The 26,622-nt window shown below is 38.4% G+C and overlaps 1 protein-coding gene and 1 long non-coding RNA gene across 3 annotated transcripts in view; one reads left to right on the top strand and one right to left on the bottom strand.

The window, feature by feature from the left end:
- Unc5c (unc-5 netrin receptor C) overlaps window positions 1–26,622 on the top strand; it is a 258,667-nt gene that overhangs the window by 97,170 nt on the left and 134,875 nt on the right. Inside the window, exon 2 of the mRNA XM_013517438.1 lies at window positions 2,237–2,458. Within this exon, the coding sequence (XP_013372892.1) occupies window positions 2,237–2,458 (222 nt within the window). The remainder of the gene's footprint in view (window positions 1–2,236; window positions 2,459–26,622) is intronic.
- On the bottom strand, window positions 407–10,890 carry LOC106149217. Of its 2 annotated transcripts, XR_001235235.1 has the most exons (4): window positions 10,818–10,890; window positions 9,812–9,961; window positions 8,947–8,995; window positions 407–639 (listed from the first exon to the last, which is right to left on the bottom strand). It is a non-coding gene; the product is annotated as an uncharacterized LOC106149217 (long non-coding RNA). The 2 variants fall into 2 exon arrangements; XR_001235241.1 differs by lacking the exon at window positions 9,812–9,961.

Here is a 26,622-nt window from a genome sequence, read left to right as displayed (position 1 = left end):
GTTGATGTTCAGTGTCTTAAGAACTCTTTCCACAGAATGTGAGGCTATACATACTTGTGCTGTATTTGTGAGTAAAATACCTGGTGTCTTTTCATCCTTTTAAAGGAACAGGAACAAATTTCACTTAATGGCTGAAAATAAGGTTTTTCATACTTTGCATGTTGAAATAGATATATAGTTATTAAGTACATTCACATGTTTTTGCACATAGAAACATACACCACAAGTAAAAGAAAACCTAGTTTGTCATTTCATTTGGCTTAATGGGTGATAATAATCAAATGTAATAGATATGGGGCTGGGGATTTAGCTCAGCGGCAAAAGCGCCTGCCTGGCAAGCGCAAGGTCGTGAGTTCGGTTCCTGGTACCGGAGAAAAAAACCAAAAAAAAAAAAAAACAACAAATGTAATAGATAATCTTCTGTAGAAGATAGCCTTACATTTTATACAGCTGTATTGATCATAGCACTGCCCATCATCACATACAATAGTAAGTGCTTCAGAAGGAAAAAAGATTGGAGAAGGCGTTCAAGCATCAGTTATGTCATGATGGATCCGTCAGTAGTCCACTGTCTTTGCCTTTTGCCTTCCTGAGATGCGTTTATTTAAGCAACGTGTTCTTGCGCGTTGACTGAGGGAGCTGAAATGGATAGAAACAAGGTTATACTTTAGGAAGCTGACAGTTTGGGTGCTTGTAGTTCAACAAGGGAAAAAACTAGAAATGATGTCCTTCCAGAAGAAAGCGAATTAAAGAGGTAAAGTGAGGAAAAAAAAAAAGAAAAAAAAAAAAAAAACAGCTGCAGGAGATGCTACTCATATGTCAGGGTTAGAAAGTGACAGTTGCGGAGGAGCTTTGAAAGCTACTTTGGTCCATGATGCAAGTGAAGCCACTTTTTACTGCAAAACAGATTGGCAGAGACTGAATGTCAGTACTATTTGACAGTTGTCCTGTGACCTAGACGGGCAAGGTCTTGGCCAGGTTTCTTAGTGGACAGATGTCCATTTCACCAATGTCTGTCTCCCAAAATGGGCGAGATAAATGAGTAATGAAATAAGCTTCAAGGTGGCATCTGAGTAAACCAGTCATGAAATACCAATTCCATACCTTTGTGACTGAACATGTGTATGTACTTTTAAAGAATTTGTGAAAAGTTTTAAGTTCGATCTGGGATTTTAACCCTGCATATTAGCATATTTCTGGAATTAATAATGGTTGTATTTTCTGTATTCCTCATAGGAAGATAATTATAGTACATTTGAAAGGGTCTTTTTATAGTATATTTGAAAGGCTCTTTTTCCCTTGACTTCTAAAAAAAATGATAGTAGGTTTTATAAAAAGGGACTTATACTATTTTTTTAAAAATTTGGAATCATGCAGCATCCAAGTTTAAAAAAAACAAGTGTGCATATCTCTCCAATGATTTTTAGGTTCAATTTATTCACTGGAGTTGGAACATCAGGCTCAAAGCAGTATGCGTGACAGTTTTGTGTGCTAAGAAAATGATTATGTTGTTCTTAGTAAGAATCCTCAGTAACGTTCTGATGAGAAGAGGCTTTGTTGGTTATACCACACCACATGACATTGCAAATGTAGATTCACAGTAAAACCAAACAGCCTTCCATCCTCAGTCCTACTATGATGCTAATATTGACTGACTTAATGTCATTGCTGTATTCCCAGTGCTTAAAGTAATTCTGAACCTGATAAATATATATATTTTTTGCTGAATGAATGTTTCATACTGTGGCAACTTTTGACAATAATAGATTCAAAGAATCTAAAGATTTTTAATTCATTTTTCTAGTATTTCTATTTCTTGCAAAAAATTTAAGGTTTACCAGTGAGCCTCATGCTTTTTGAATAAATTTCTCTCATTCTGTTTCTTTGCTTTTTTCAACTCTTAAGAATGACTGTATTTGGGGATGTGCAGTAATTATTACAGAGGTCACAGTTTTTGACTAAGACAGACCTGAGCTTCTATTCCTGTTTTGCTATTTGCTACCTGTGATTTTAGAACAACTTATTCTTCCTGGTGTTGAGTGTTGCATGTGTAGAAATGAGAATAGTAATAATCCAGATCCTTAACTGAGCAATTAATCAGTAGATCTAACATATAACAGACATTTAAGTCACTTAATTAGTTCAGTTATAAACAAATTATTTTAAAATGAATTGCATGTAAAAAGTAAATTACTATGTTCTGACAGTTTTTTTTCACTTTCTTTTTGTTTACCAGATGACGACTTTTTTCACGAACTTCCAGAAACATTTCCATCTGACCCACCAGAACCTCTGCCACATTTCCTTATTGAGCCTGAAGAAGCTTATATCGTGAAGAATAAGCCTGTGAACCTATACTGTAAAGCCAGCCCCGCCACCCAGATATACTTCAAGTGCAACAGTGAATGGGTCCATCAGAAGGATCACATTGTGGACGAGAGAGTAGACGAAACCTCTGGTGAGTCTTCTGTGGTATTTAGATTGACGTTCAGCTTCCCTGATTACTTCTGCCCGTTGTCATGCTGCTCTTTCCATTAGTGAAACTGAAATGGCATTATTATCCTTTGGCAAAAAGATTTTAGTTAGGATTTGGTGATCTCAATCTGTGCATTGCAAAGTAAAACATGATGAATAATTCTGGATTCCTGCTGGACTACATGAAATTAAAACATGATTCATGCTCGAGAAGATAAAACATGTGAAGGAATAGATAGAGCTCAACATGTGAAGTGTCCTGGTAAAACATGTCTTTGAATTTCTCTTGTGTGGTCATCAGGTGTAAATATCCTGAGATCTAGGGAGCATGTTCAGCTAAGAATAAATTTAGCTTATTGACTTTACTGCCAACTGTTAACCTATATACATTGCCCCTTATATTTCTTAAAGGATTTACAAATTTTGTAGATTGAAAATATCCTGTATTCCTAGCCTACATGCACTAACACCTCCTAGCTTCCTCACTCCATCTGTGCTGAGGTGTGTGCCGGAAGAGGGTTAGGGCTGAGAGCAGAAGAGGGCTCAGGCTCCTCTTTTTGAGGTTTGGCCTTGGTCCCTCACTCCATTATGGTGAGAACTTCTGATTTCATTATTCTGTAAATAACAATAAAATATTAAAGGCATAGAAAGTGATGCAGATTTTTAACCTGTGAGCTTTAGACTGATGGTACAGGAAACTTTCTAGGTAACAGTTTAGTGTAAGACAGGAGTAGAATCTCACAGAGTTCTTAAATTGGAAAGTGATAGTATATTTTTTGTTTGTTCTGAGTTTTTTTGCTCTGCATTAGGAAGAACAACTCTTTAGATGTTCAGGTTCCTTCCAGATCAATGATTTTATAAGACATGCGTTTTGAGTATTGCTACTTCACTCATAAAGATTTCCAAGCTAGTTTCTTTTTTAGTGTTTTTCTTAGTATGTGTTTGTAGTGCATATTGAATGCATTCATCATTGGTTCATGTTATGGTTTGGGGTATGTTGCACAGGGAACAATATAATACAAGACACATATTCTATAAGATTATTTATAATAGTCACCCAAAGAAAGATACACAAGAGTGCAGGAATTCTGTCCACACACTAAGACCAAGGAAACTAGCCAAGGGCCTGGATCCCATGGAAATGTCCTGCATGAGTCCAGCTGAAGACCTAGAGCTCATAACAGTGCCTCCCACAAGTCCAATTGGAGGCCTAGAGCCTATAACAGTATCTCATGCAGGCCTGTTTCACGGATCTGCTCTGGGAAGGCCCAAAGCTCAGTGGTGGAATCTAGGAAGCAGGATGAAGGATCTGTGCTACCAGGCTGAGAAGCTACACTGGAGCCAAGAAGCAAAGCGCAAAGTAAGAACCAGAGCTCCCCTGAAAAGTACCACAGCCATCCTCAGCAACAATGAAATCCCAAGCTCCTCAGATGATCAGGATGGCTGAGTTCCCATCAGGAAAGCCAATGCAGCAAGCTTCTCCAGGAAACCAGCAGTGCACCATCTTCCCCTCCAGAGCCAGGAAGCAATGCTCAAGGTGAAGACCTGAGCTCCCCCAAAGTGAACTGAAGCTATTCTCAGTGCCAACAAGGTCCCGAGCTCCTCGAGGTGGGGGTGAAAACAGCCAAGTTCATCAGGAAAGCCAGCATGACATGCTCCTCCAAAACAACCAACAGTTTCTTACAGTTTCTCCAGCTCCCAACAGCCTTTCTCAGCTCCCAACAGCCTCGTTCAGTTCCCAGCAGCCTTTCTCTGCTCCCAACAGCCTAACTTCTTCTCCACTTCTGCCTGTTATGCTGCTGGCAACAGTCCTCAGGTGGGCCTCCTGCACCCAGCACCATGCTTACTCAGTTCAGCTGGGGGTTATAAGTTGACCACCAGTTGTCAATCCACTACAGTTCACATAGATATCCCATCTCGATCTTTTTACTTTCCCTTCTCCAAATGTTGAATTAGCCAAAGATGAGCACAGATCAGCTCTGTAAAGGTGATTTACCTTCAGTCTCCCTAGCAATGCAAATACTGCATTGAGGAGATGGAACATAAAGAAGTAGAGTAGACTATGAGAGAACTGGGAAGGGGCGCCTTTGTGAAAATATACTATATAACATAAACGGTCCTAGGACATCAAGTGGGAATTCTGCACAATTGCTTGTCAGTTTATGAATCAATATGTTCACTTCATGTAAGCTGCTGACTGCAGAAATAACTGGAGGTGTCCAATTGTAGGGTAGCTTTCTCCAGGGAATTGCTCTGCCTCTTGGTCTAATTAGTCTGAAAATAACTCCAGCAGATGTCTTCTAAATCTCTAGTGAATTTAGTTTTATTTATTTCAGCTCATTTATTTGTAAAAATTTCAAAGGCATAAGTGTTTAACGGTAAGAAGAGAAACAACGATACCATGAAAGCTAAAATGAGAATCACAGTATAGTCAGGCTTCTTTTTACCAAATTAATGAGAATGCCAATATTGAGATATTATATCTAAAAACACAACTCTGATATTCAGCCCTTCTGCCAACCTCAGGCTATGTTGGTAACACACACACATGAACCACATATTATCTTTCCAGAAAGCTTTTGTTTTCTATATTTCTACACAAAAATAATCAATATTTCATACACTAATCACTGAAAATACCTTTTAAAGTTACTGTAAGCTAAAATATATAACATATTTATCTTCTAATTCAAGATAGGCAGGTAGGAAGTAAGGTTGGATTGGGAGACCCAGGGCTGGCTTTGTTCTTGGCAGATACAGCAATGGAGTCAAGTGCAATATAGTTGTTATTAGCTTTTGTTTTCATTGGAAGTTTTATAGGAAGGCCAGCATGCATTGTGATATTTATATACTACGTACATGTGAGTACTATCTCTAATCAAGAGAAAGCCAGAGATGTCCAGGGATCCTGATATTATTTGGTATTGTTTTAACCTCCTAACCAGTGTTCTTAGGAAAAAATGAATAATTAAAAAGGTTGAACATTATGATGAAAGTGGGAAGTTCTTATGAATGATATATGGCATAATTTTGTATCTCTGCAAAATGTATGCAGTTTTCAAAGGAGAAAATTGTAAAATCATGGAGAATACAGAAAATGGTTGAAAAATCACACAACTTTTTAATGTAAGATAGGCAATTCAAATTAAAATGCAATAAATGATGTCACTTTAATATCAATTAAAAATATATAGATGCAGAATTTTACAAAGAAAAGAGTAGGGGGGGTGTGTGTGCAGTGTACATGTGTACACAGGTTCGCACATGCTAAGTTAGCACTCTGCCATTGAGGTACCTCCCCAACTTTACAAAGAAAACTTTTATATTCTACTCCAAGTAAGCAAACAAACAAATGTAGAAACCAAAGCTATGGCTTGAGTATATAGAAAAATGTGTCTTATTCTTGAATAGAAACGATGAAAAGTTTTGAAATGTCTGCTACTTATAAATGAATTTATAAGGTCATCAACTTTGTGAGAAAATTGTAATGAAGGAACAAATCCTGAAAGAGTAACAAAGGAATTTAGCTCTTCATAAATATATTGTAGAGCTAAAGAAGCTAAAGGAATTTGATCTTAGCAGAGGAGAAAACATATATATTAATGGCTTAAAATAGATAGAAATACTTGAGTGCCTTAAGGCTTTCAGAAACTGGTAACAATAAGTTTCTCAACAATACAGGAAAAAGTTGATTCATTACCTGGGTTGAGACAAGGTAGGCAGTCAGAAAGAAGGAGACAGAGTGACAGAAGGGAGGAAGGGAGCTTGGAATCTATTTCATTCATTAGAGTAAGTTCCAGGTGTTAGGGCTTAAAGCCATAGTCACTAGGAGAAAATTTTGGAAATTTGACTGGTGAGTTGGTTTCAGTGGTAAGCCAAGCCTTTTTAAATAAGACACAGAATCTAGATGACTTGTAGGGAAACATTATTAAATTTGAATAACCAAAGCAAGACTTACAAACAGAACCAAGAAACAGATTTAAAAATAACTGGTACTATCATCTGTGGATAGATATTAGTTAAAGCATTAACTTAATATATAAATACCTTTTAACCTAGGAAAAGGATGAGCAACCCAATAGAAACTTGAACAGAGTTTGAACAGAGAAATACAGGAAAAGACATATTTTGTTGGTGGAGGTATAAATTGATACAAAATTTTTGAAGCCATATTTGAAAGATATATATATATATATATATATATATATATATATATATATATACAGTGTATACACACTTCTATAGCTTGGCATACTAATAAATGTCTGGAAACTAATGACTACCACTCTGAGCACCTCTTGTAATTTTAGAGGCCAAAAGTAACTTGTTTTAATCTCATGACATCTCAATAAATTTAGTATTAAAATATTTATACAACTTTTTCTTTTCCTGATGTATACAATTTTTCAATCTCTCTCTCTGTCTCTCCCTCTCTCTCTCTCTCTGTCTCTCTCTCCATATATATTATATATTTTCCATACTAGAAACTATCTAAAGATAAAAGTTCAAATGTGAGCAAGGACTTGGGTAGCAAGTTGTCTTCCACGCCCTCTTGGAGCTGTCTACAAGTACTGCTCATCCCTAGGTAGAAACTGTGGTGCTTTTTGAGTCACTGATGTTGCGCCATGTATGAAACTTTGGGAAAATCTCTCAGATAACATTTTCCAGGAAAAGCAAATTTTAAAAATACTATGTGTGACATAGTTCCATTGTGCAAAGAAAGAATACACACATGTATTTGTATATGCATTGAAATTTTCTGCAGAAATATGCATCGAGAAGTTGACAGCTTAGAATCCTGGTTGATATAGAGAGACTGTTACCGCTGGATTTCTTTTTCAATCCCATGAATGTATTGTTTTCATAATAAATAATGAATCCTGAAAAGAAAGTCCACACCACTTTACTGCATCTCTTTGCTGCTATTGTAAATCTCCAATCTGGACAGATATTGTGGAGAAATTCTAGGTCTTTTGTGTGAGAGCTCTTTGCTTTCCTGTGAGATCAGAATCATTATGAGTGGAACTGAAATAGAGTCATTTGTTTTGGTTTTTGTTTTCCATAAAAATGGATTCACTTGAGATGTTGGCTTCAGCTATCCACTTAACACAGGCTGGTCCTTGCAATGTCAGGGTCTTGGCGGTTTTTAATAGCAAGAAATATTAAAACACATTAAGTCTTGAAATGTATTACAAGTCAGAGAAATTTTTTTGGCATTTAAAAAATCAAAATTGGCTCTCAGATGACAGAACAGACAGAAGTCATTGCAAAAAAGTTAATTTTTAAAGATACTTCTGCCTTACAAGGATTCTTTGAGATCTATGTAATGTCAATCAGACAGATTCCTTTGCAACTAAGAAAAATCAATTGTGTTCATTAAAATCTCATGCATACTTTTATAATGAAAAATCACAAAACATTAAAACTGAAAAAAGAACAAAAAGATCTTTTAAAAATTCATCTTTTTCAATTGTGAAGCCACTAAATAGGTCCTCTTACTCAGAGGTATCAGATAAATGATGGTTTGTATTCCCCAAACACCGTCACACTGTTGATCATAACGAAACTGACTGATTAGAGGACAGTGGTGGTGGTTGCCATTGCCTTTCTGTCGTTTAAACTGCATTTGCGTCTCTTGCATGTGTGTAATAGAAGAGACAGAAAGGTGGAGGCGGCATATACTTGATGGTTTAGAAATTTTCAATCTGTGAAAGCTCTCACTTGCTAATACAGCAATACATACCTATGCTGCCTTCAGAACTCCATAGGAATCTTGATCTGCTCAAAATTTTATGGTTACATTTTCAAGAAAAATTCTGGCTCAGCAGCTTGCTCCCTGTTTACTTGAGGTCTGTTCAACTCCGGTTTCCATGGCATCTAAGATCCACCATCTCAAAGCAAATATTTTTTCCTCCGTGGAGAAGCAAGGGGAGTTTAGGAAGCCAAAGTTATTTTGAGATGTTAATAATCCCTGGGATTTTCTCCTTTCCCCTTTAATTATTCTCAAATTAGAAGAAAATGTCAACAAGACCGACCCAGCAGTGCAGCGCGTCCCCAGCTCTGTGCTGGGCACCACACAGCATCGTGTCCTGTGCGGCCCCAACAGCACTGTGAGACTCCTGCACGTCTCCTCTTGTAAGTGAAGAAATTGAGGCTCAGCAGGAAGAAAGAGCGCACTGGCCCCAAATCACATAGAAAAGGGGACTCAGACAAGATGTGCACCCAGGGATCCTCGCTGCTGCCAATCCTTGGTCGGGGCTACACGCAGCGGACTCCTACGTTCTGCCGTAACTGCTGAACCAGGGTAGGGAGGCTCGTAAGGGCGATGACCTTTTTCATCAGGGAGAGAAAGTGGTTCTCAGGGCTGGCTAACTGTTTCTTCCATAATTCCCTATTCCTTCCTTGCCTGTGGCAGTTTTCTACACGATTCTTTAATATAGTAGCTTAACCTTGTGCTTAGGATCAGGTTACCTTCATTCTTGAAGTTCTTTCCTGTTTGGCCATTTGGCATAAGGTGGGCCTGGGTAGGAAAAAGTGAAGAAAAATTGATGATGACCAGAAATTATTATTGGGGACAGATTTAAGTGAGTTATTTTTACTCAACCACACCCTGTAGCCTTCCCACAAGAGATGTGCTCACATTGCAGTGAAACCCTTTGTCTCTTATGTACCAGACTCTGACATTGCTTCTTTCCATTATGATACCAAAAATCAAAATTTCAGCTTTACCCTTCACTCCAGAATCCAAAGTGGTCAGCAAGTCCTGCCTATTTCTCCTCAAACTATGCTTCTGGTTTTTTTTTTTGGTTTTTCTCTGGGACCGGGAATCAAACTCACGACCTTGCACTTGCCAGGCAGGCGCTGTGCCACTGAGCTAAATCCCCAGCCCCTATGCTTCTGTTTTAATTCTTACTCTTATCTCCTAGATTATTTGAGTGACACCATATGCCTATATAACCTTGGCCTTGTCCTCAGTGGTCCATTCTCCAATGATTATAGACCTAGTCATGGCCATTCTACTTCTTACAAAGCTAGAATGGCCTCCCTTTGTCCATAGGATAAAGCACATGCTTCTCCAAAAGCTTTTCAAAGTCTTCAATAAAATAGTTTCTCACCCAACTTTCTAGCCTTAATTCTGTTCTCTACCACATGACCCATGTGACAGACAACTTGGCTTTTCCTCTTCTGTGGGTCCAGAAAGAAACCCTACTGTCTTCTCAGTTCTTAATAGGTGCTTTTTGAAGACAAGCAAACTAATAAAAGTTTTGTGGACTAAGTTTCAAAACACTACAATAATGATATTCCCCTTTTGGAGAAAAGAATACAGTTGTCTTACCATAGTTTGGGTAGCTTATATCCAGAGAAGTTTATTTGTCACAGATTTCATGGTTGAGAAGTCCAAAGTCTGCTGAGGGCCTGTTTCCACAGAGACAGCGCCTTCTCGACATGTCTTCGTGTGGTGGGGTCATTCATAAGGACAGTAAGCCTGCGGATGAGGGCCAGCCCATGACCTATCACCCATGATCTAGCACCTCATCTCCTGATGTCATCACCTATGTCATTTCAACATAGGTGGAGGTGTAAGGAAAGCCCCACTGCAGGAAAACCAACTGTACTGTTACACAACTGAACTTTCTTCACAGAACCTTTGTTAAAATATGATGAGACCTTACTGTCATACCAGGAGATGATTTAGAAATGCTAATCATGCATTTCCAAGGTAAAATGGGGAGGATTTATATAAATTTTATTGATGCAAGCACTTTTCATTATAATTTTGTGTCTTAGAATCATAGACATTTTAATTTATGTGAAGCATAGCAGTCATTTAGTTAAACTTACAGAACTGCTGGCACACTCACTAAATTGAGTGTGACCGATTTTCTATTATCTTGACTTTGTGAGTCTACTTATGTCATGTGAAAACTTACAAAAATCAGTCTGGCCACATTCTAGTCTCTCATTAATTTTTAGCACTTGAAAGAGACAGTGACCACGTTTCCTTTTCCAATTTATCTCTCCTCTTCAGTCTAAGCATTGTAAGCTAGAGAGTAAGCTCCATGAAATCTGGAGCTTCCCCTCCCCAGTCTTCCCCTCCATCCCTTTCCCTTCTTTCCTTTTCCCTTCTCTTTCCTTTCCTGCATTCTTTCTTTGAAGTACAGGGGATTAAACCCAGGACCTCCTCACTGAGCTACATCCCAAGCCTCATCTTTATTTTTTATTTTGATGTCTCTAAATGGCTCAGTTTGGTCATGAACTTGGATCTCCCTGCCTCAGCTTCCCAGACTGCTGGAATTACAGGAGTACACCACTACACCAGGTGATTCTCGATACATGCTTACCTTTGTCAGATCCTTCATGCGTGCTTGGTATATGGATTATCCCCATCTGCTTATGTCCAAGTCCTATCGTTCTTTTTTTTTTATTTTATGAAAAAAAAAGAAAATTCATAACAAAATACAAGAACATAACAATAGTTAATATACAGTGTATAATCATCTTCAAAATAGTTAGAGTATAAGATGTAGACCAAAGAGATTCTTACAAAGAAGAAACAAACAGATAATAACACAAAACTTCCTTTTCAGTGGACTAAGATAAACATCTGTGAAGAAGTAGCTCAGATATAGACAAATGTTTCCATGAAACCTGAAGTCATAAGTGAGCGTGTCCATGTTCCTTTTACTTGTATTTCCACTTTGATTATACCTACATATGTTAATTATATATCTGTATTAGGTCAATCAATAGGAGAGTATCAATATTCAACTGTTTTGAGATGCAAAGGTTGTTTCTTATATATCTACATGATGAACTCATGAGTTACTTATATAGCCTCTCGATATATAGATATATATTAAACCTTTATCCTTTTGACTGGATTAGAATAACATGATACGGTTTAACTTTTGTAAAGCTTTCTGTTTTCTGAACTATGTAATATAAGGTGTTAAGCTCAGGAAATGATCAGTGAAAGTTTTTTTTGTGAGATCATAGTTACACGTCCTACTAAATTTGAGTAATTGAAATGTAGTGAGATGTACCTACGGGGTGTTTATTTGGAATATTTTGTGAATAGGTGACTGAGGAATTCATAACGATAGGTTAATCTTCTGTAAGAAAAGTTATTTTTCACATTTAGTGTACACATCATACCATTTGTTATTCTCCACGTAACATAATCATCGAGCTCAGCCCTCATTAGCAGAGTGAACATTTGCAAAAGGAAGTTATGTGGGTTTTGTTTAAATTTTAGCAAATGATGCATACAATTTGGAAACTCTGTTTGACTTCCTTCCATAATTTCTTATTTAAGTCAGTGGGTGTATTGCCTTTGCAAGCATGGAGGCTGTTATTTTAATACAATTCCTGCCAATGAAGATGAATGATTCTGTAATATAAGTCAATTATTTATTTGATTTCCTTCTCAGAGGAACTTATTTCAATAGCAGAAACTAACCATTTTTCTTTTCAATATCAGGCTGGCCTCAGGACTGAGTAAGTAAAAATAGAAAATTGATAAGGATCCATGTAATACACGAAGCCAATCTGATACTTCACAAGAGTACTTGCCAGAGAGTCCTAACAGAATATCAATTGTCCTGAATTATACGCTTTTGCTTACTCTTTGTTTATTAGTGTTCACAATTGATTCATCCTTATTTCACACTGACTTTAAGTCTTTACACAGGGTCAACATGGCCCACATCATCTCAACCACAGTTACAAGCATAGCGAGGTCAGAGGTCTGCAGCTCAGATTTTAGTTTCTGCCTTTGTTTCCTTTCTATCATGAAGCGGGTATTTTGATTGCTGATGGATTTGGGCTGACCTGCTGCTTATAAACTTGGTTTGTAAATTTCCATTCTTGCCCTAACTTACAAACAACTGAATTCTTGAAATTTTTAGGTTATACACTTGGAAGTTTTTTGCTTCCAATTTATTGTGTCATTAAATATTTATTTTTGTTTATTTTTGGTAATTCTAGTTTTTGCTAATATCTATATTAAAGACCTTGCACATATGCCAAAACACCCTTATTACACCAGACCGGTAGAGCAATTTTTGTTTCATTATCTCATGGGAAATGTATTTAATGTTTGAATTTCATACTACCTGGAAAATTGTAATAGCATGTATTCAATAGGTGCAACCTAGAATGTGATTGTAAAATAAAGGCAGGAAAACTTTAAACCTTTCAATGCAATTCTAGCTAGTTGTGTTTTATTAGGGGAAAACAAACTTTGTAAAATTATGTATAGTGACAGTTTTAATGCGCTGAACACAAAAGATTCCTCCCCTTCCACCTAACACTTAGGGCAAGGTTATTTGTAATAGCTTACTCCTCTTTTTTCTCACAGCAAGATGAAAGCATTGATTAACAACAATTTAATCGAGAATATGTATGTAAATAGATACATACATACTTGTGTGTATATGTGTGTTTCCTCAAATTCAGAAAAACAGAAAACCAAGTCCAGCCCACCCTGAGGCCCACACAAAGGCTACAACAAGAAGCAGGTGTCCAAGGACATTCTTCATCTAGATGACTTGCTACCCAAACAGGGCATTTCAGAACAGCACTAGTGATTGTGTTGCTATGGCAATTGTGCCATGTGCCCAGCAACCAGACATATGCTGCAGCTGAGAGTTCTAAAATGCCCACTTCAAAGCGACAACTGCACAATTGTTAAAGCTGTCATGTATTTTTTTAATCTGACTTTTGGATAAAATATTAGAGTTTATGGAGCGTTTCCTGTACCTTGTTATCATAAGAAAGAATGTCATTAACAGAATTCTGAACTCCAGTATGAAATACTGAGCATCATGTCTAAAGAAGTCTTAAGAAATAATTTCAGCTTAAAAGGTGGGGTCAGCTTTTAAAGAACTTGGCTTTTTCTCTCCAAGTTTCAATATTCTTTTTTAATACCTGAACCTTTTGTGCTACACATAAACAAGCGTGGATGGTAATTATCAAGATAATGACCCAGGCTGTTGTTCTTTCATATTCTGTGATATCACAAATTGTTATCCGTTCATTCGAGTTTCAGTATCACTAAATCATAGTACCTACTGTTTTCTGCATAATTTGCTTAAAATCCTACTGCTACTTTCAGACTGCTTACCTCAGATTTTTTTGACATCTTTGAGGACATAATAGAGCATTGTTTCAGCTTTAAAATTCCATAACCAATGAGTAATCTAATGCTAAAAGCTGAGCAGAGCAGACCAGCCTTGCTCTGATCCTTTCTTCTTCTCTCCAGCATAGCATCAGTCCTACATCATCCCTTAGCTTAGGATTCTGAGACCCCTCACAGGATGCCTGTTGAGAAATCTGCTCTTGCCAGGGCCTCTAAAAAGTGCATTTGGAGATACCAAACCAGCATGCACAACATGAAAGCTACATTTAGCCAATTATCAGAGTATTTGGCAAGAAAAGTAAGCACAGCATGGAGGAAGTATAATATCTCCCAGTGAAAACCAATTCAGATTAGAGATGTCTTGGCTTCATTCCTGATTTCATCAAAGGTTTAACCTGATTATCAAACTGTTCTGAAAGAAATTTCCCAGAACACAAAGGCAAGAGCAACTAGGAGCTATTAGTGCAGGAGCTGTCAACCCCGGCTGCCCTTGACAATCACCAGGGATGCTGTTTGCAAACACCTACGTCCTGGCCCAGCCCTGAAGATAATGATTTAATGGGAACAGAGCATAGCCTTTTCCTTTGTTGGTTTGTTTGTTTGCTTTAAATTCTCTAGTAATGCTATTGTACAACCAGGCTGGAAAACCAGGGCATGAGGGAAATACTGTTTGTGGTAAAAATATGGCACAGAGGTAGCATCTAGATTTTCTGTTCCAGAACTGGGTCCCAGCAACCTGGCTTGGTGCTGAGAGTTGAGACAACCAAGGTCTGATGACCTGCCAAGGAGATTCCAGCCTAGAGACAGAAGGGAGGAGGAAAACCGTGCTTTTTCATGTGCTTGCCTGTTCCTCTCTTTCTGAGAGTAGAGAAATTGGTGAGCCCCCTGGTAGTGCTGTGGTATAGAATTACACAGCACACAGCCCCTGCTTTCTGCAATATCCTGTCCCTTGTCTCTGCCTATTAAACTTTGAGGACTGAGGGAGCACAGCCTCCTGCGGAAAGTGGGGAGAACTCAGCTTGAGCAAATTAAGGTTTAGCTGGAAAAACCCTGGGGACTGTGCTGTCCAAGGCAATTCTAGGAATGGCAGTGAATGAATGGCATTCCTCTCTAAGTAGCCACAGCCGGGATGGTCTTGAACAGTGATGCCCTCGGTGTGAGATGACGCTGGTGACTAAGACGCTGCCTCCCACACCCACTGAGGGGCATCTGTGAAACCAGAAAAACACCATGTGGCAGACAGTTTTTCCTCCCATTTGTGTGCTCTGCCGGAATCTTGAGCTCATGCTTTCAAGGTGAAGATGGAGCGTAACTGCCCTTGGTTACCATATCCATCTCCTAGGCCCATAGCGATAAACTAGCACAAATTTGGTGGCATCAGGCAACAGGACTTTATTTTCTCACAGTTTTGGAGGCTGGAATCCTGAAATCCAGCAGAGCCACACTCCCTGCTACCGAGGACTCCATCCTCCTCTCCTCCAGCTTCTGGTGGCTGCCTCAGCACTCCTGGGCTGGAAGCCCTGTCACCTAAACCTCAGCCTCCCTTTCACATCACTTTCCCTCTTTTTATTGGTGTGTGCTTGCAGTACACGACAACTGTGTGAGTGGTGGAGAGTCGGTATGTGTATATAGCACATCCTAAGTCCTCTTCTCACGCCCCGCTTCTGCCACCTCAGTCCCCTTCAGCTTTGCAAACTTGAGGACTTCTGCAAAGACCTTTCTGCCAGACAGGGTAACACAAGCCCAGGTACTCAGACATGGACACATCTTTTGTTGGAGGGGCGCCGCCTTTGCTCTCTGCAGTCGCCAAGTGCTGTACCCATCAACGAGGTCACTGGGTAGGAAGTGCAGTAAGGAAAACAGGGCAGAGAGAGTGAATAGGGTTGGTTAAAACCTCAGGCATTTCCCCGGTTTGTTTCACTCCTCTGGTAAGAAACTCTCAGTTAACTGTAAATGCAGCAGGCAGTGAAAGCATTCCCTGGTGCTCCAAAAGCCTCCCCCAATCTGCCGTGCTGCACCCTGAGCCAGAGACAGGAAAAGAACTGTGTGGCTCTCGTGGCTCTGTGTATTGCTCACTTCCTCTGTGCCAGGCACTCTTGCCAGCCTCAGCAGTGTAATGGCCCTGTCACGGCACTGGGACCTGACAGCCGTCATGCGGAGTTTCTCATACAGACCACGCTCCACACACACAGTCGCCAAAGCCGGTACAACCCCGCAGAGCATGTACACACACACACACACACACACACACACACACACACACACACACACACACACACAAACTCTTTTGCTTGGCCTAGAACACAATGGGAATGTAAACATATTGTTAATGCAGCCACTCTCACTTGGCTTCCCAGATGGCTTAAGTTCAATAGATTTTTCCCCCTGATTTCCTCAGCTTCTCCTAGCAAGTGCTAAGCAGCCATTATGCCTTTTCCTGCACATTGAGATTCATCTGCAGCTACTAAACTGCCTCCAAAGTGCTTCAATTTTGCATGAGCACTAAGCTGGGGACTGGGAGACATTACCCAGTGCTGAAGGCCCAGATCATTAGAAAGAGCATGTAAATCCCCTGAACCAGAAATAAAAGGTGCAGAGATTTCCTTTGTGGAGTCCCAACTGCAGCTTTATGTAAAACATGAACCCTTGGCAAGATTTTATGTAGCCCCCTTTACTTCTAAATTTTATTTGTGCTTTTTTCTTACTTTAGCATACATATTGTATTTTTGAAGCAAGGAGCTTTCTATCAGGAACATATGTGATAATAGCCATTCACCATCATTATTTCTCTTCGTAGGACCCCAAATCCCTTTTCACTTTTAATAGGCATGGTGCTTCCGAGTATTGCTAAGGGATCACCCGCATGGTAGGTTTTCAAAACAACTGAAAACCTGCTGAATAGCAAGAAGCTTTGAGAGGGGATGGACTGACATTTATAAGATATGTGCAAGGGACATAAATCCATATTTTGTAAGCTGCAGTATTTTAGACGTAGCACTTGTACAAATACTGGATTATAGAGTGAAGTTGGAGTGGAATCTAGTGGGGGTGTGAAAATCATCAGCATGAAAGAAGCAGTTATATGCTTCTCCTCTTTCCATTGATCCTTATCCCTCCATTATCACCTAAAAGTCTTGTTTGTATTTTTCAAGGTGAACACATTTTTATCTGCACTTGATCTGTCTTCTTACTTCTGTTGTCCTCTCAACTTGCTCATCAGAACATCTTGCTGCAAATTAAGTGTGCCATGGTCAGTCCCAGAGGTCCCCATGTGGGCCCAGGCTGGAGGGGTTGGAATCCAGGGAGTCCTGCAGTTTGCGTCCTGTGGGGCTGGGCCCGTGTCCCAAGCCTGTGGAGTTGGGACCAAAGGCACTTCTGATGGAGAGGCTGGCTCTCCATCCTTGTTTGCTATTTCCTTTGCAGTAGAAGGTTCTGAACAGTTAGGAGAATATTTTTTGTCTATCACATATCTGTTCAAAAGTAAGAAACCACACTCCTTTTACATGATGCTCTATAATTATTCCATATATATATGGTGAGAGTATCTTTATTTAGGATATGGAGAGTAAAAAAATGCATGGTTTGACACAGCCATTCATTATTTATCTCTAAACATGTTTCCGCAGGCATTTATTAACCACTGATTTATTCAGCAGTGCCTAAGCAAGTGGAATCTGACAGAAATGTAACTAAATAGGCTTATAATAGGGTATGAAGTAAGTGTATCCCAACTTGTAAGGGAAAAGAGAATACTAGATAAATAATATGCATATAAATGTACACAGAGATGTCAGGTACCTATGTATCCTATCTATGTTACAAATCTGGTTTATGCTGAAACCCAGTTTTGTTGTCAGTATGTTGTATGTATCCTTTAGACTGAAGTGCCTGCCCATTAATTCCCCTTTATTAAAAACATAGCTAATCATGAAAATGTCATCATCTTCACTAGATTAGTATCACTGTGCAGCATTATGTACTGTGATCTTGTACCTCAGGACTCTAATTGCACATCCTAAATAATTTTCCTTCAAGTTCTCCGCATGGAAGTTTTGATCCACTAGAGTATGTAACCTGTGGAGATTATACTTTTGATAAAGAAAGGAAAGAGAACCAAACTTTGCCTGGAGATATGAATAGCGACATGATTGAGTCTGTTTGTTCAGCTGTAATATCATACAGTTACATAAATATCTCAGGGAATTGGAGCCATGGCGAGAAGCAATCACTCTTCTTTCCTTTCCTTTGTGATGCGAAGGTAGAATGACATGAAGGCCCTGGAAGTTACTAACAATATTCAGAATGAAAACAATGATAATATGAAGCTATGCATTCAATCATGATCAAAAAAATCCCAGCAAAGTATTGCAGGATTTATAGCTGTTTTCTTCATCCATTTACCCGCTAGACATTTGCTGGAAAACCCCATGTCAAACATGAGAGTCGGCCTCACTTCCATCGTTTCATACAAAGCTGTAGTGACATTTAGACATCCACCAGCCCCAGGTAGACTGGCTCAAATGGCAGAGAATGCTGCACCTGCTTACATGACAGGCCCAGCAAGGTGCCCTTGGGGCAGCGCTGCCTCCTTTCATCAGGCGTAGGCTGAGGCTCTATCTACCATCTATCAGGTCTTACCTTCTTTTGCAACCAGTCAGCGAAAAGGGAACTATAGCAAGGGGGAGGCCTGCCCGCTTCCCCAAAAGCTCAGTCAAGGGAGGTACATGTGCCTTCCGCTGACTTTCTATTGACGCGGACTGCTTGGTGGCCACATCTGAAGGCACGTAAGCTATAAATGTGGTCAAGCTGTGTTCATGGGAAGATGTGAGGAGCTGGCAGTCTGCTACACAGGCTGTCTGTAGACGCAGTTCCTTTTCAACACGTCCTGTGATCTCATTGCAGTCCTGTGATGCACACTGAGAAAAGACCAGCTATTTTTATCAGTTTAAAGTTTAAGAAAATGAGAAATGTAGCGTCCTACCCAAGGTTACTTATGGCAGTAGCCTACTCAGGGTCGAAAATCGAGGATTTTTTTGATTGTAATGTTCTATTTTTCTAGATTTAGTTCTTTCTGTCAGTAAAGACTTCTTCCTACAGAAAATAGTAATCCAAATCAGCTTTTGATCTGATGACTATTAATATTTCAGTGTCATTGCAATTTCTTAAAAAGTAAATTCCTTGTCTTTCCTCTTTAAGTAACCTCAGTTATGTTGTAGTAGAACTTCTAATGCTCACCCATATCCAGTTCTCCTCTCCATCTGGGGCACACAGGACTACAGTCCCCAGGCCCTGTAATGCTTTCTTGCCCAAGGGCTGAGTGTGGAAGTTAGGCCACCACCACCAAGTGCAAAGAGCAGGTGTAAGCTCTTCGTTCTCTCTTGCAGACTCTGGAAGCCACGGCTCAGAGGGTACAGCACTCAGAAAGCTGCTGTGGAACAGATGTCCTGGAGACTGTGAGATCCTGAGAAATGAGGGAATTCTTTAGGACTCAGAACAGCATAAACTCTTCCAGCTTCTAAACTCGTATCCAACTCACCCTGCTAAGAATTCCACTCATATTACCTCACTGACGCCTGATGCAACCTGTTGGTTCAGGAATTTTAATCCCATTATTCTGTTGAGGAAAGTGAGGTTAAGTAAGGTAGAACTTTTCCAAGATCATACATTTAGTTCATGGAAGGGCCAGAATTTTAAGCAGAACCCTTCTCAAAGACCTTACTCTCCATTAAACCCATTGTGAGAGAATGTTGAATGAAAAGTTAGCTGGAATATCTGTAGCAGTATTGTCTTCTGTCTGCCCTAAGCATTATGCTTATCAAAAACTAAACATATGAAAAATAAAAATGTAAGTATATGTAATACAATCAGCAGAAATCTATATTTTATTAAAAAAGAAAAGTTAGAAAATGCATTGTACTTGATTGTATTATTAAATCACCTCTCCCTCTAGAATACTAAAGGGATGATTTGAGGCAAGGATCTCAGGATATATAGAAATATTTCTGGAAATACCAGACCACATAGTTATTTCTCAATCCCTCTATTAAGTTCTATTTGAAAGTTAGCGTTCTAGCAGAAGTTCAGGATACCTGCTTTGGACTTGAAAATATGACAGGCTTGTGTTTTTTTCTCTACTTGGAATTCCACAAGCTAAGTTTTTTCCTGCTTGTTATATGTAGACGAATCGCATGTAAATGCATGTAACAGACAATACTCCCCGTGCTGATGGAGCTCATATTTTAATTGAAATATGAAGAAACATCCTAGCAGGCATGATTATACTTATCCATTTCATGCCTTCATTTAGATATTGATGTTTGTTTATTCTGCCCCAAATTAGTCAGAATGAGCCTATGTAGCACTCTCCACCCAGTTGTGAACACCCCAGCCTTGCCTTACCTGTGTTCTAAGAGATGCAAAGAAGGAAGACCACAGGGGCTGTGCCAGCATCGGGGTTACTGCCTCAGAACTTCCACCCACCAGGACAAGGTACAGTGGTGCCTCGGTTCACAAACTTAATTCATTCCCCATTTCAGTGGTTAGGCTCAGTGTTGTTCTTGTGGGGAAATTTGATTTGGTTTGCATCCAAGTAGGTGTGCAAGCAGGATGCAGAAAGAACTGAGTTCATGAGCTGAGGTGCCCTATAACTCTACTGTCACACTTCAATATGCAGTGGAGACCTAGAGACCAGGGAATTCATGAAATCACAAGAACTTTGTAAAGAGGAGTAAACATGAAGACAAGTCCCTTGACCTTGCTTTTGATATTCAGATTTTTTTTTAACTATCTTACCTTTGTTTGCAATACCCTAGGCAGAGTCCCCACCCAGACCTGACTCACCCAACCCCATGGAGAATTTCCAGCCGCATCTTTGTCCCTTGAGTACGTCCCCAGTGTAATATCCAAACAGTGCAGCTCCTGTCCCAAGTCTGTTTGGTACCTTAAATGATGATTTTGTGAAAAGAATATAGCATTCCTCTCAAAATAATAACATATATTTAAAAGTCATACAGATTTAAAGTAACTTTGTAGCTGTCATTCCATTTCTTTTCTCACAAGCCAGTGACATAACACATATTTTAGCCTCATTTTACAAGCTGAGAAATCAAGGCAATGAATTTAAGACTTGCTAAGTTCAAATACAAAAGTAGATCAAGAATTCATTTTCTTATCAAAATAAATCACTAGGTTGCTGTGTGTTAGGTGAAGTTTTTTTCTGACAATTGCAATAATAAATGTTCTGGGTGAGTTGAGTTTATTAAAATATAAACCTCTATATTTTGTCTTCAAAAGTTTCATGAAGAGTATGAACTGCACTGCTTGTAAATAGCTGTCCCCAGCGGAATATACTGTATGTGAACCATTCTAAGTGGCAGTCACTCAGAGGGGACTGCTCTGAATGCTTCTTATAAATCATTTGGACTAAGTCCAAAATGAAAACCCAATAGACTAAGTAATTGTTATTCTGGGTACATGTACCTGTTTCCACTGTCAGACACTGTTTTCAGAAGCTCACCAAAAATATTGCTCTTAACACTTACAGTTCATGACTTGATGAAAAAGAATAGATTTCTAACACATTCTGGTAATAATTAAAGTTAAAATTATTAAAATTCTCTTCAGGTCGCATTAGCCTTCTTCAGTAGTAGAGACAGATTAACCTTCCTAAAGCAGATGTCATTTTTAAAAGGTCATTTAATCAATTTATAATTTTCACAGTCTCCCCACTCCAAACAGCACACTTCTCTAGCTGCCATTCAAACTTCTCCAGGAATCTTTTTTGATTCAGGTCTTATTTCTTTACTGAACCCATGTAAAGTATTTTTCCTGTGAAGTTCCACATTTTTGTCCCCAGTCCTCTGGATTTAACCCAGGGCCTTCCACTGGGCTGCATTCTCAACCCATTTTTTATTTTTTGATTCAGAGTTTTCCAAAGTTGACCATGTAGGACTTGAACTTTCTGTTTTCCTGCCTCAGCTTCCCAGAGTGCTGGGATTCAAGGTCCATGCCCCTCCCCCAGATCTACAATTTATTTAATCTCTCCTCTTTGACTTTATGATTGTTTCATCCTGACATGTGTTTGATATTTCTCTAAATCTTTAAACTCAAAGCTTGCCTCGCTGCCTATCTCAGATATTCCACTTCCCTGTGTTTCCTGATCTCTCTGCCCAAAGCTATTTTATTATACCTTTCTTTATGGAGTTTTCAAAATTTTCCAAACTGTGGAGTATCTTGATTGAATAGATCCATATACTGAATGCTAAACAAAACTGCACTGGAAGCCGCAATGAGACAGGTCTCTCTCTGGAGCACCCCCTACAGTTTATAAACTTGGGGAAAATGGTGCTAATTCACACTACAAATACTTTTTTATAACAAGACTTTTCATCGGTACTTTCCATAGACTGATGATGTTCTGAGTTTCTTAGAGGATGGTGTATTAAACAGGAATTCCCAGGGTGTTTGAGTATACAACCAGTTTTTGAGACAGTTTGAGGACTACTAATATAGTAAAAAGTATAAAAATATTACATTAAAATAAATGTAGATCTAAAGGCTAATTTCAGGACAGATCCCTAGCATGGGCCATTGTTTAAATTATGACCTCTGTTCCTTCCCTATTTTATGGCCATCATACTATGAATTCCCACTGATTGTTATGCAGATAGGAGGATAACTTTGCTCTGCTGAGTTACAATCAAATGTATTTATATCTGGAAATTAACAGTTTCCTTTTTACTTTACTTGGCACACAAGTCAAAGGTTAATTAAAGAAAGCATTTTATTCTAACTTTTTTTTTTTTTTTTTGGTCCCGGGAATTGAACTCAAAACCTTGCGCTTGCCAGGCAGGGACTTGTGCCTCTGAGCTATATTCCCAGCCTGTCTAAGTACAAACCATTAACTTAGCATACATTAGCCAGACAAACTATTTTTGCCCGTCAGTGTACCGATAAGTACGTGTTTCTAACAGAGTCCTGACATGCACACACGATTACTGCTAATCTCTATCTTGGCAAACTTCTGAAGGAAGGATTTCTGAGTGATTCACCTTGATCAGTCCCTAGGAAGCTGCCATCATACACAAGCAGGTGCTCAAGAGCTGTTCTCATGAAGGGACATAACCCACAGGAGAACAGAGACCTTACCCACCTCCTTACCGGGGTGTCCGCAGCATGCAGGAGAGCACTTGGCACACAATACCATCTCAACAAGAGTTTATTGAAGAACCAGGAAAAAATACTAGTAAGTCTGTAATCCACAAATATAGTGTTAGCTAAATTTCCAGAAACTCTTATTGACAGGAATTTTTTTAAAGTTTTATTAAAATTACTAATGACATACATAAAACAAGGAAGTGAAGAAATGCATGTAGTCAGACTTAGTAAAAATTAAATTATCACATAAAAGTGTTAGAGTGTGCATACAGATACCTATAACGTGTTTGATGTTTTAAGAAACATATTTATAAGAATGCTGTATTTGCCAGTTCAATTACATGTGCTCTGCACTCTTCCAAATTAAACAAATCACCATCATTTTCCTAAAATTGCTTCTTTGGTCTAAAAAACACTGGCACACAAGTCAGAGGTTAATTAGAGAAAGCATTTTATTCTAACTTTTTTTTTTTTTTTTTTTTTGGTTCCGGGAATTGAACTCAAAACCTTGAACTTGCCAGGCGGGTACTTGTGGCTCTGAGCTATATTCCCAGCCCTAGAGAAAGCATTTTAAGCTCTATTTTGGTTTTAGAAAAGTTTCTTAGCAGGATGTCAACAGAGACTTTTCATCCCAGGTCAAGCGGGGAAGGAAGTGCTGGTCAGTGCTGGTCAGATCGCTCTCTGTCCACTCATTACAACGTGAAAGTAATGAGAAATTCTTCACGTGAGAAATTCCTCACCATACAATTCCTCTTCAGACTCAACACCAAGTGTCATGGAAGCTGCGAAGTCAAGTAAAAAATAGTAGCTCCAGTTCTCTTATCAACACTCCCATAACGGAAAGAAGAAAGTAATAATGTGATTGCTAGAATCAGTATTACCTGTCAGTCTATGTAATATGATAATTAAAGCTTGAAGTTTCAAGAGGGGAAACTGCATTTACCTGTCGTTGTCACAGAACTTTCTAGAAGCACTGGAAATCCTTCATGAACAGTGCAATGCATTTTTTTGTGATGAAAAACAAAACCAATACAGATCTCCATCTGACACATATGACACTAGCAAATAGAACCAAATGACTAGAAAAAATGGTCATAAAAATAAATCAAGTTGTGGATCCACATAAAGAAATTAAGACTTAGGTGTACCATATTTCTAAACAAATTCCTTGAATTGCTTAGTTCCAGCCATGTTATTCTTAAAACTGAGTAAATTCATCTATTTTAAATATAATTTTAAATTTTCAAATAAAAATTTATAAATTTATCATTTATAACATGGCATTTTTAGATATGTGTACATTGTGGAATTGTTAAGTCAAGCTAATCAGCATACATTATTACCTTTGCATGATAAGCAAAAAATTTCTATTGTCTTAGCAATTTTCAGATATTCAATGCATTATTATTATTAACTATAGTCACCATTTCATACAGTACTTCTCTTGAACATATTTTTTCTGTTTAAATATATTTTTGCATCCTTTGGCCAATACCTCTCCATCAGCCATTAGATTCAAGTCCCTTGGCAGGTACCATTCTCCTTTTTGCTTCTATGAGTTCAACCTTTTCCTGTTCTACACGTGAGATTGTGAAGTATTTATGTTTCTGTGCCCAGCTTATGTCACATAACACAATTTTCCCCATATTCATCCATGGTGTTACACATAACAAGGTTTCCCTTGTTTGTTCATGTTTGCTTTTTAAGGCTGAATAGTAGTGTGTGTGTGTGTGTGTGTGTGTGTGTGTGTGTGTGTGTTATAGCTCACATTCTTTCCTTCCATTCATCCCATGAGAGACACTGTGGTTAATCTCATGTCTCAGCTACGCTGAATTTTGCAGCAGTGAACATGAGAGTGTAGATATCTCTTTGACATTTTTATTTTGTTTCTTTTGGAAGTACTTAGTACTGGAATTGCTGGATTATAGGGCACTTCTGTTTTTAAATTTTGAGAGACTTCCACTGTTTCTCATAATGGCTGTAGTAATTTATATTTCCATGGAATGTGTGTGGAAGAGTGAATGAGAGAGAAAATTCACTCATTTTCTCCACACCCTCTTGTTTGCTTTTGTCATTTTCATAATAGCAGTTCTAATAGTGGTGAGGTGATATATCTCTTTTTAATATGTATATTGTTTAGCATAATTGTTGATGTTGCATATTTTTATATACTTTTGGCCTATGTGTGTCTCTTATAAAACATGCATATTTAGGTATTTTGCTCATTGTTAATAAGGTAATTCATGTTCTTGTGATTGAGATGATTGAGTGCCTAATATCTTTTTGATGTTAATCCTTTAATATTGTAACACTCTCTTTTTTTGCATATTTATTTATATTTTATTTATTGATTTATTTTTGACACAAGGTCTCAGTATGTAGTGAAGGCTGGCCATGAACTCACTTGGGTAACCCAGACTGGCCTCAAACTGTGATCCTCCTGCCTCAGCCTCACAAGTGCTCAAATTATAAGGGTATACCACCATGACCAGAACTCTCTTGATTGTTTTTTTTTTTTTTGATGTGCAGAAAGTTTTACCTTTGATGCAACCTTATTTCCTTATTTTTGCTCTTAATGCTTGAGATTTTGGGGTCATATTCAAAAAACCCAACAGCTAGGCCAAGTTTTGGACTTGCTTCTGTTTTACTCATACAATTTTACAGTTTTAGGCCTTCTATTTAAGTCTTAAATCCATGTTGAGTTGATGTATGTATATGATTTTTGTATGATGTGAGATAAGCATCTACTTTTTCTCATGCAGAAATTCAGTTTTTCTAGTACCATTTATTGAGATTTTTCTTTCATCATTGCATACTTTTAACACCTTTTAAAAAATTAATTGACTATAAATTTGTGAATTTACTTCTGGGCTTTTGTTCTTTTCCACTGGTCTACAAATCTGTTTTTACATCAGTACTGTGCTGTTTTGATTACAGTAGCTTTGAAGTAGATTTTTGAAATCAGGTACTGTAATATTTCCAGATGTGTTTCTTAAAATTTCATGGGGTTGGCTGAGTCTGGTACTGCACACCTGTAATCCCAGAACTCAGGAGGCTGAGGTAGGAGGATTGCTGTGATTTCAAGGTCAGCCTGGGCTACATGGTGAATCTAGGACCAGCCTGAACTACACAGCAAAACCCTGTCTCAAAAAACTAAACAACCATCTGGGGATATAGCTCAGTGGCATAAGCGCCTGCCTGGCAAGTGCAAGGTTGTGAGTTTGATCCCTAGTACTGGAAATAAATAAATAAATAAATAAATAAACAAACAAACAAACAAACAACAATTACAGAAAGATTTCATGGGGAATTTGGGGTCTGTTTTTGCTTCCACATGAATTTCAGGATTGTGTTTTCTATTTCTGTGAAGAATGACACCACTATGTTGATGGAGATCACAGTGGATCTGCAGATTGGCTTTGGGTAGTACACACATTTTAATAATATTAACACTTCCCATCCCGGCACACAGATTTGTACCATCTTCAGTGCCTTTCATTAAAGTTTTGTGGTTTTTGTTAAGACCTTAACCCATATATTCCTAGGGTTGCTTTTGTTTTGGTAACTATTATAAATGGCCTTGTTCTCTTGAATTCTTTTTCCTGCTGCCTGCTGTTAGTTCATAGAAACACTACTGATTCTTGTATGTTGATTTCGTATCCTGGAACTTCACTGAATTTGTTTATTAGTTCAGGCAGTTTCTTTGGAGGTGTCATTACTCCTGCAAGTATAACTTCCTCCTTCCAGTTTGAATTCTCATTCTTTTCTTTCTTTCTTTCTTTCTTTCTTTCTTTCTTTCTTTCTTTCTTTCTTTCTTTCTTTCTTTCTTTCTTTCTTCTTTCTCTCTCTCT

Source organism: Chinchilla lanigera, unplaced genomic scaffold (genome assembly GCF_000276665.1).
Source record: "Chinchilla lanigera isolate Chin_1 unplaced genomic scaffold, ChiLan1.0 scaffold00004, whole genome shotgun sequence".
NCBI classification, from domain to species: Eukaryota; Metazoa; Chordata; class Mammalia; order Rodentia; family Chinchillidae; genus Chinchilla; species Chinchilla lanigera.
This window is presented reverse-complemented; position numbering and strand designations above follow the sequence as displayed.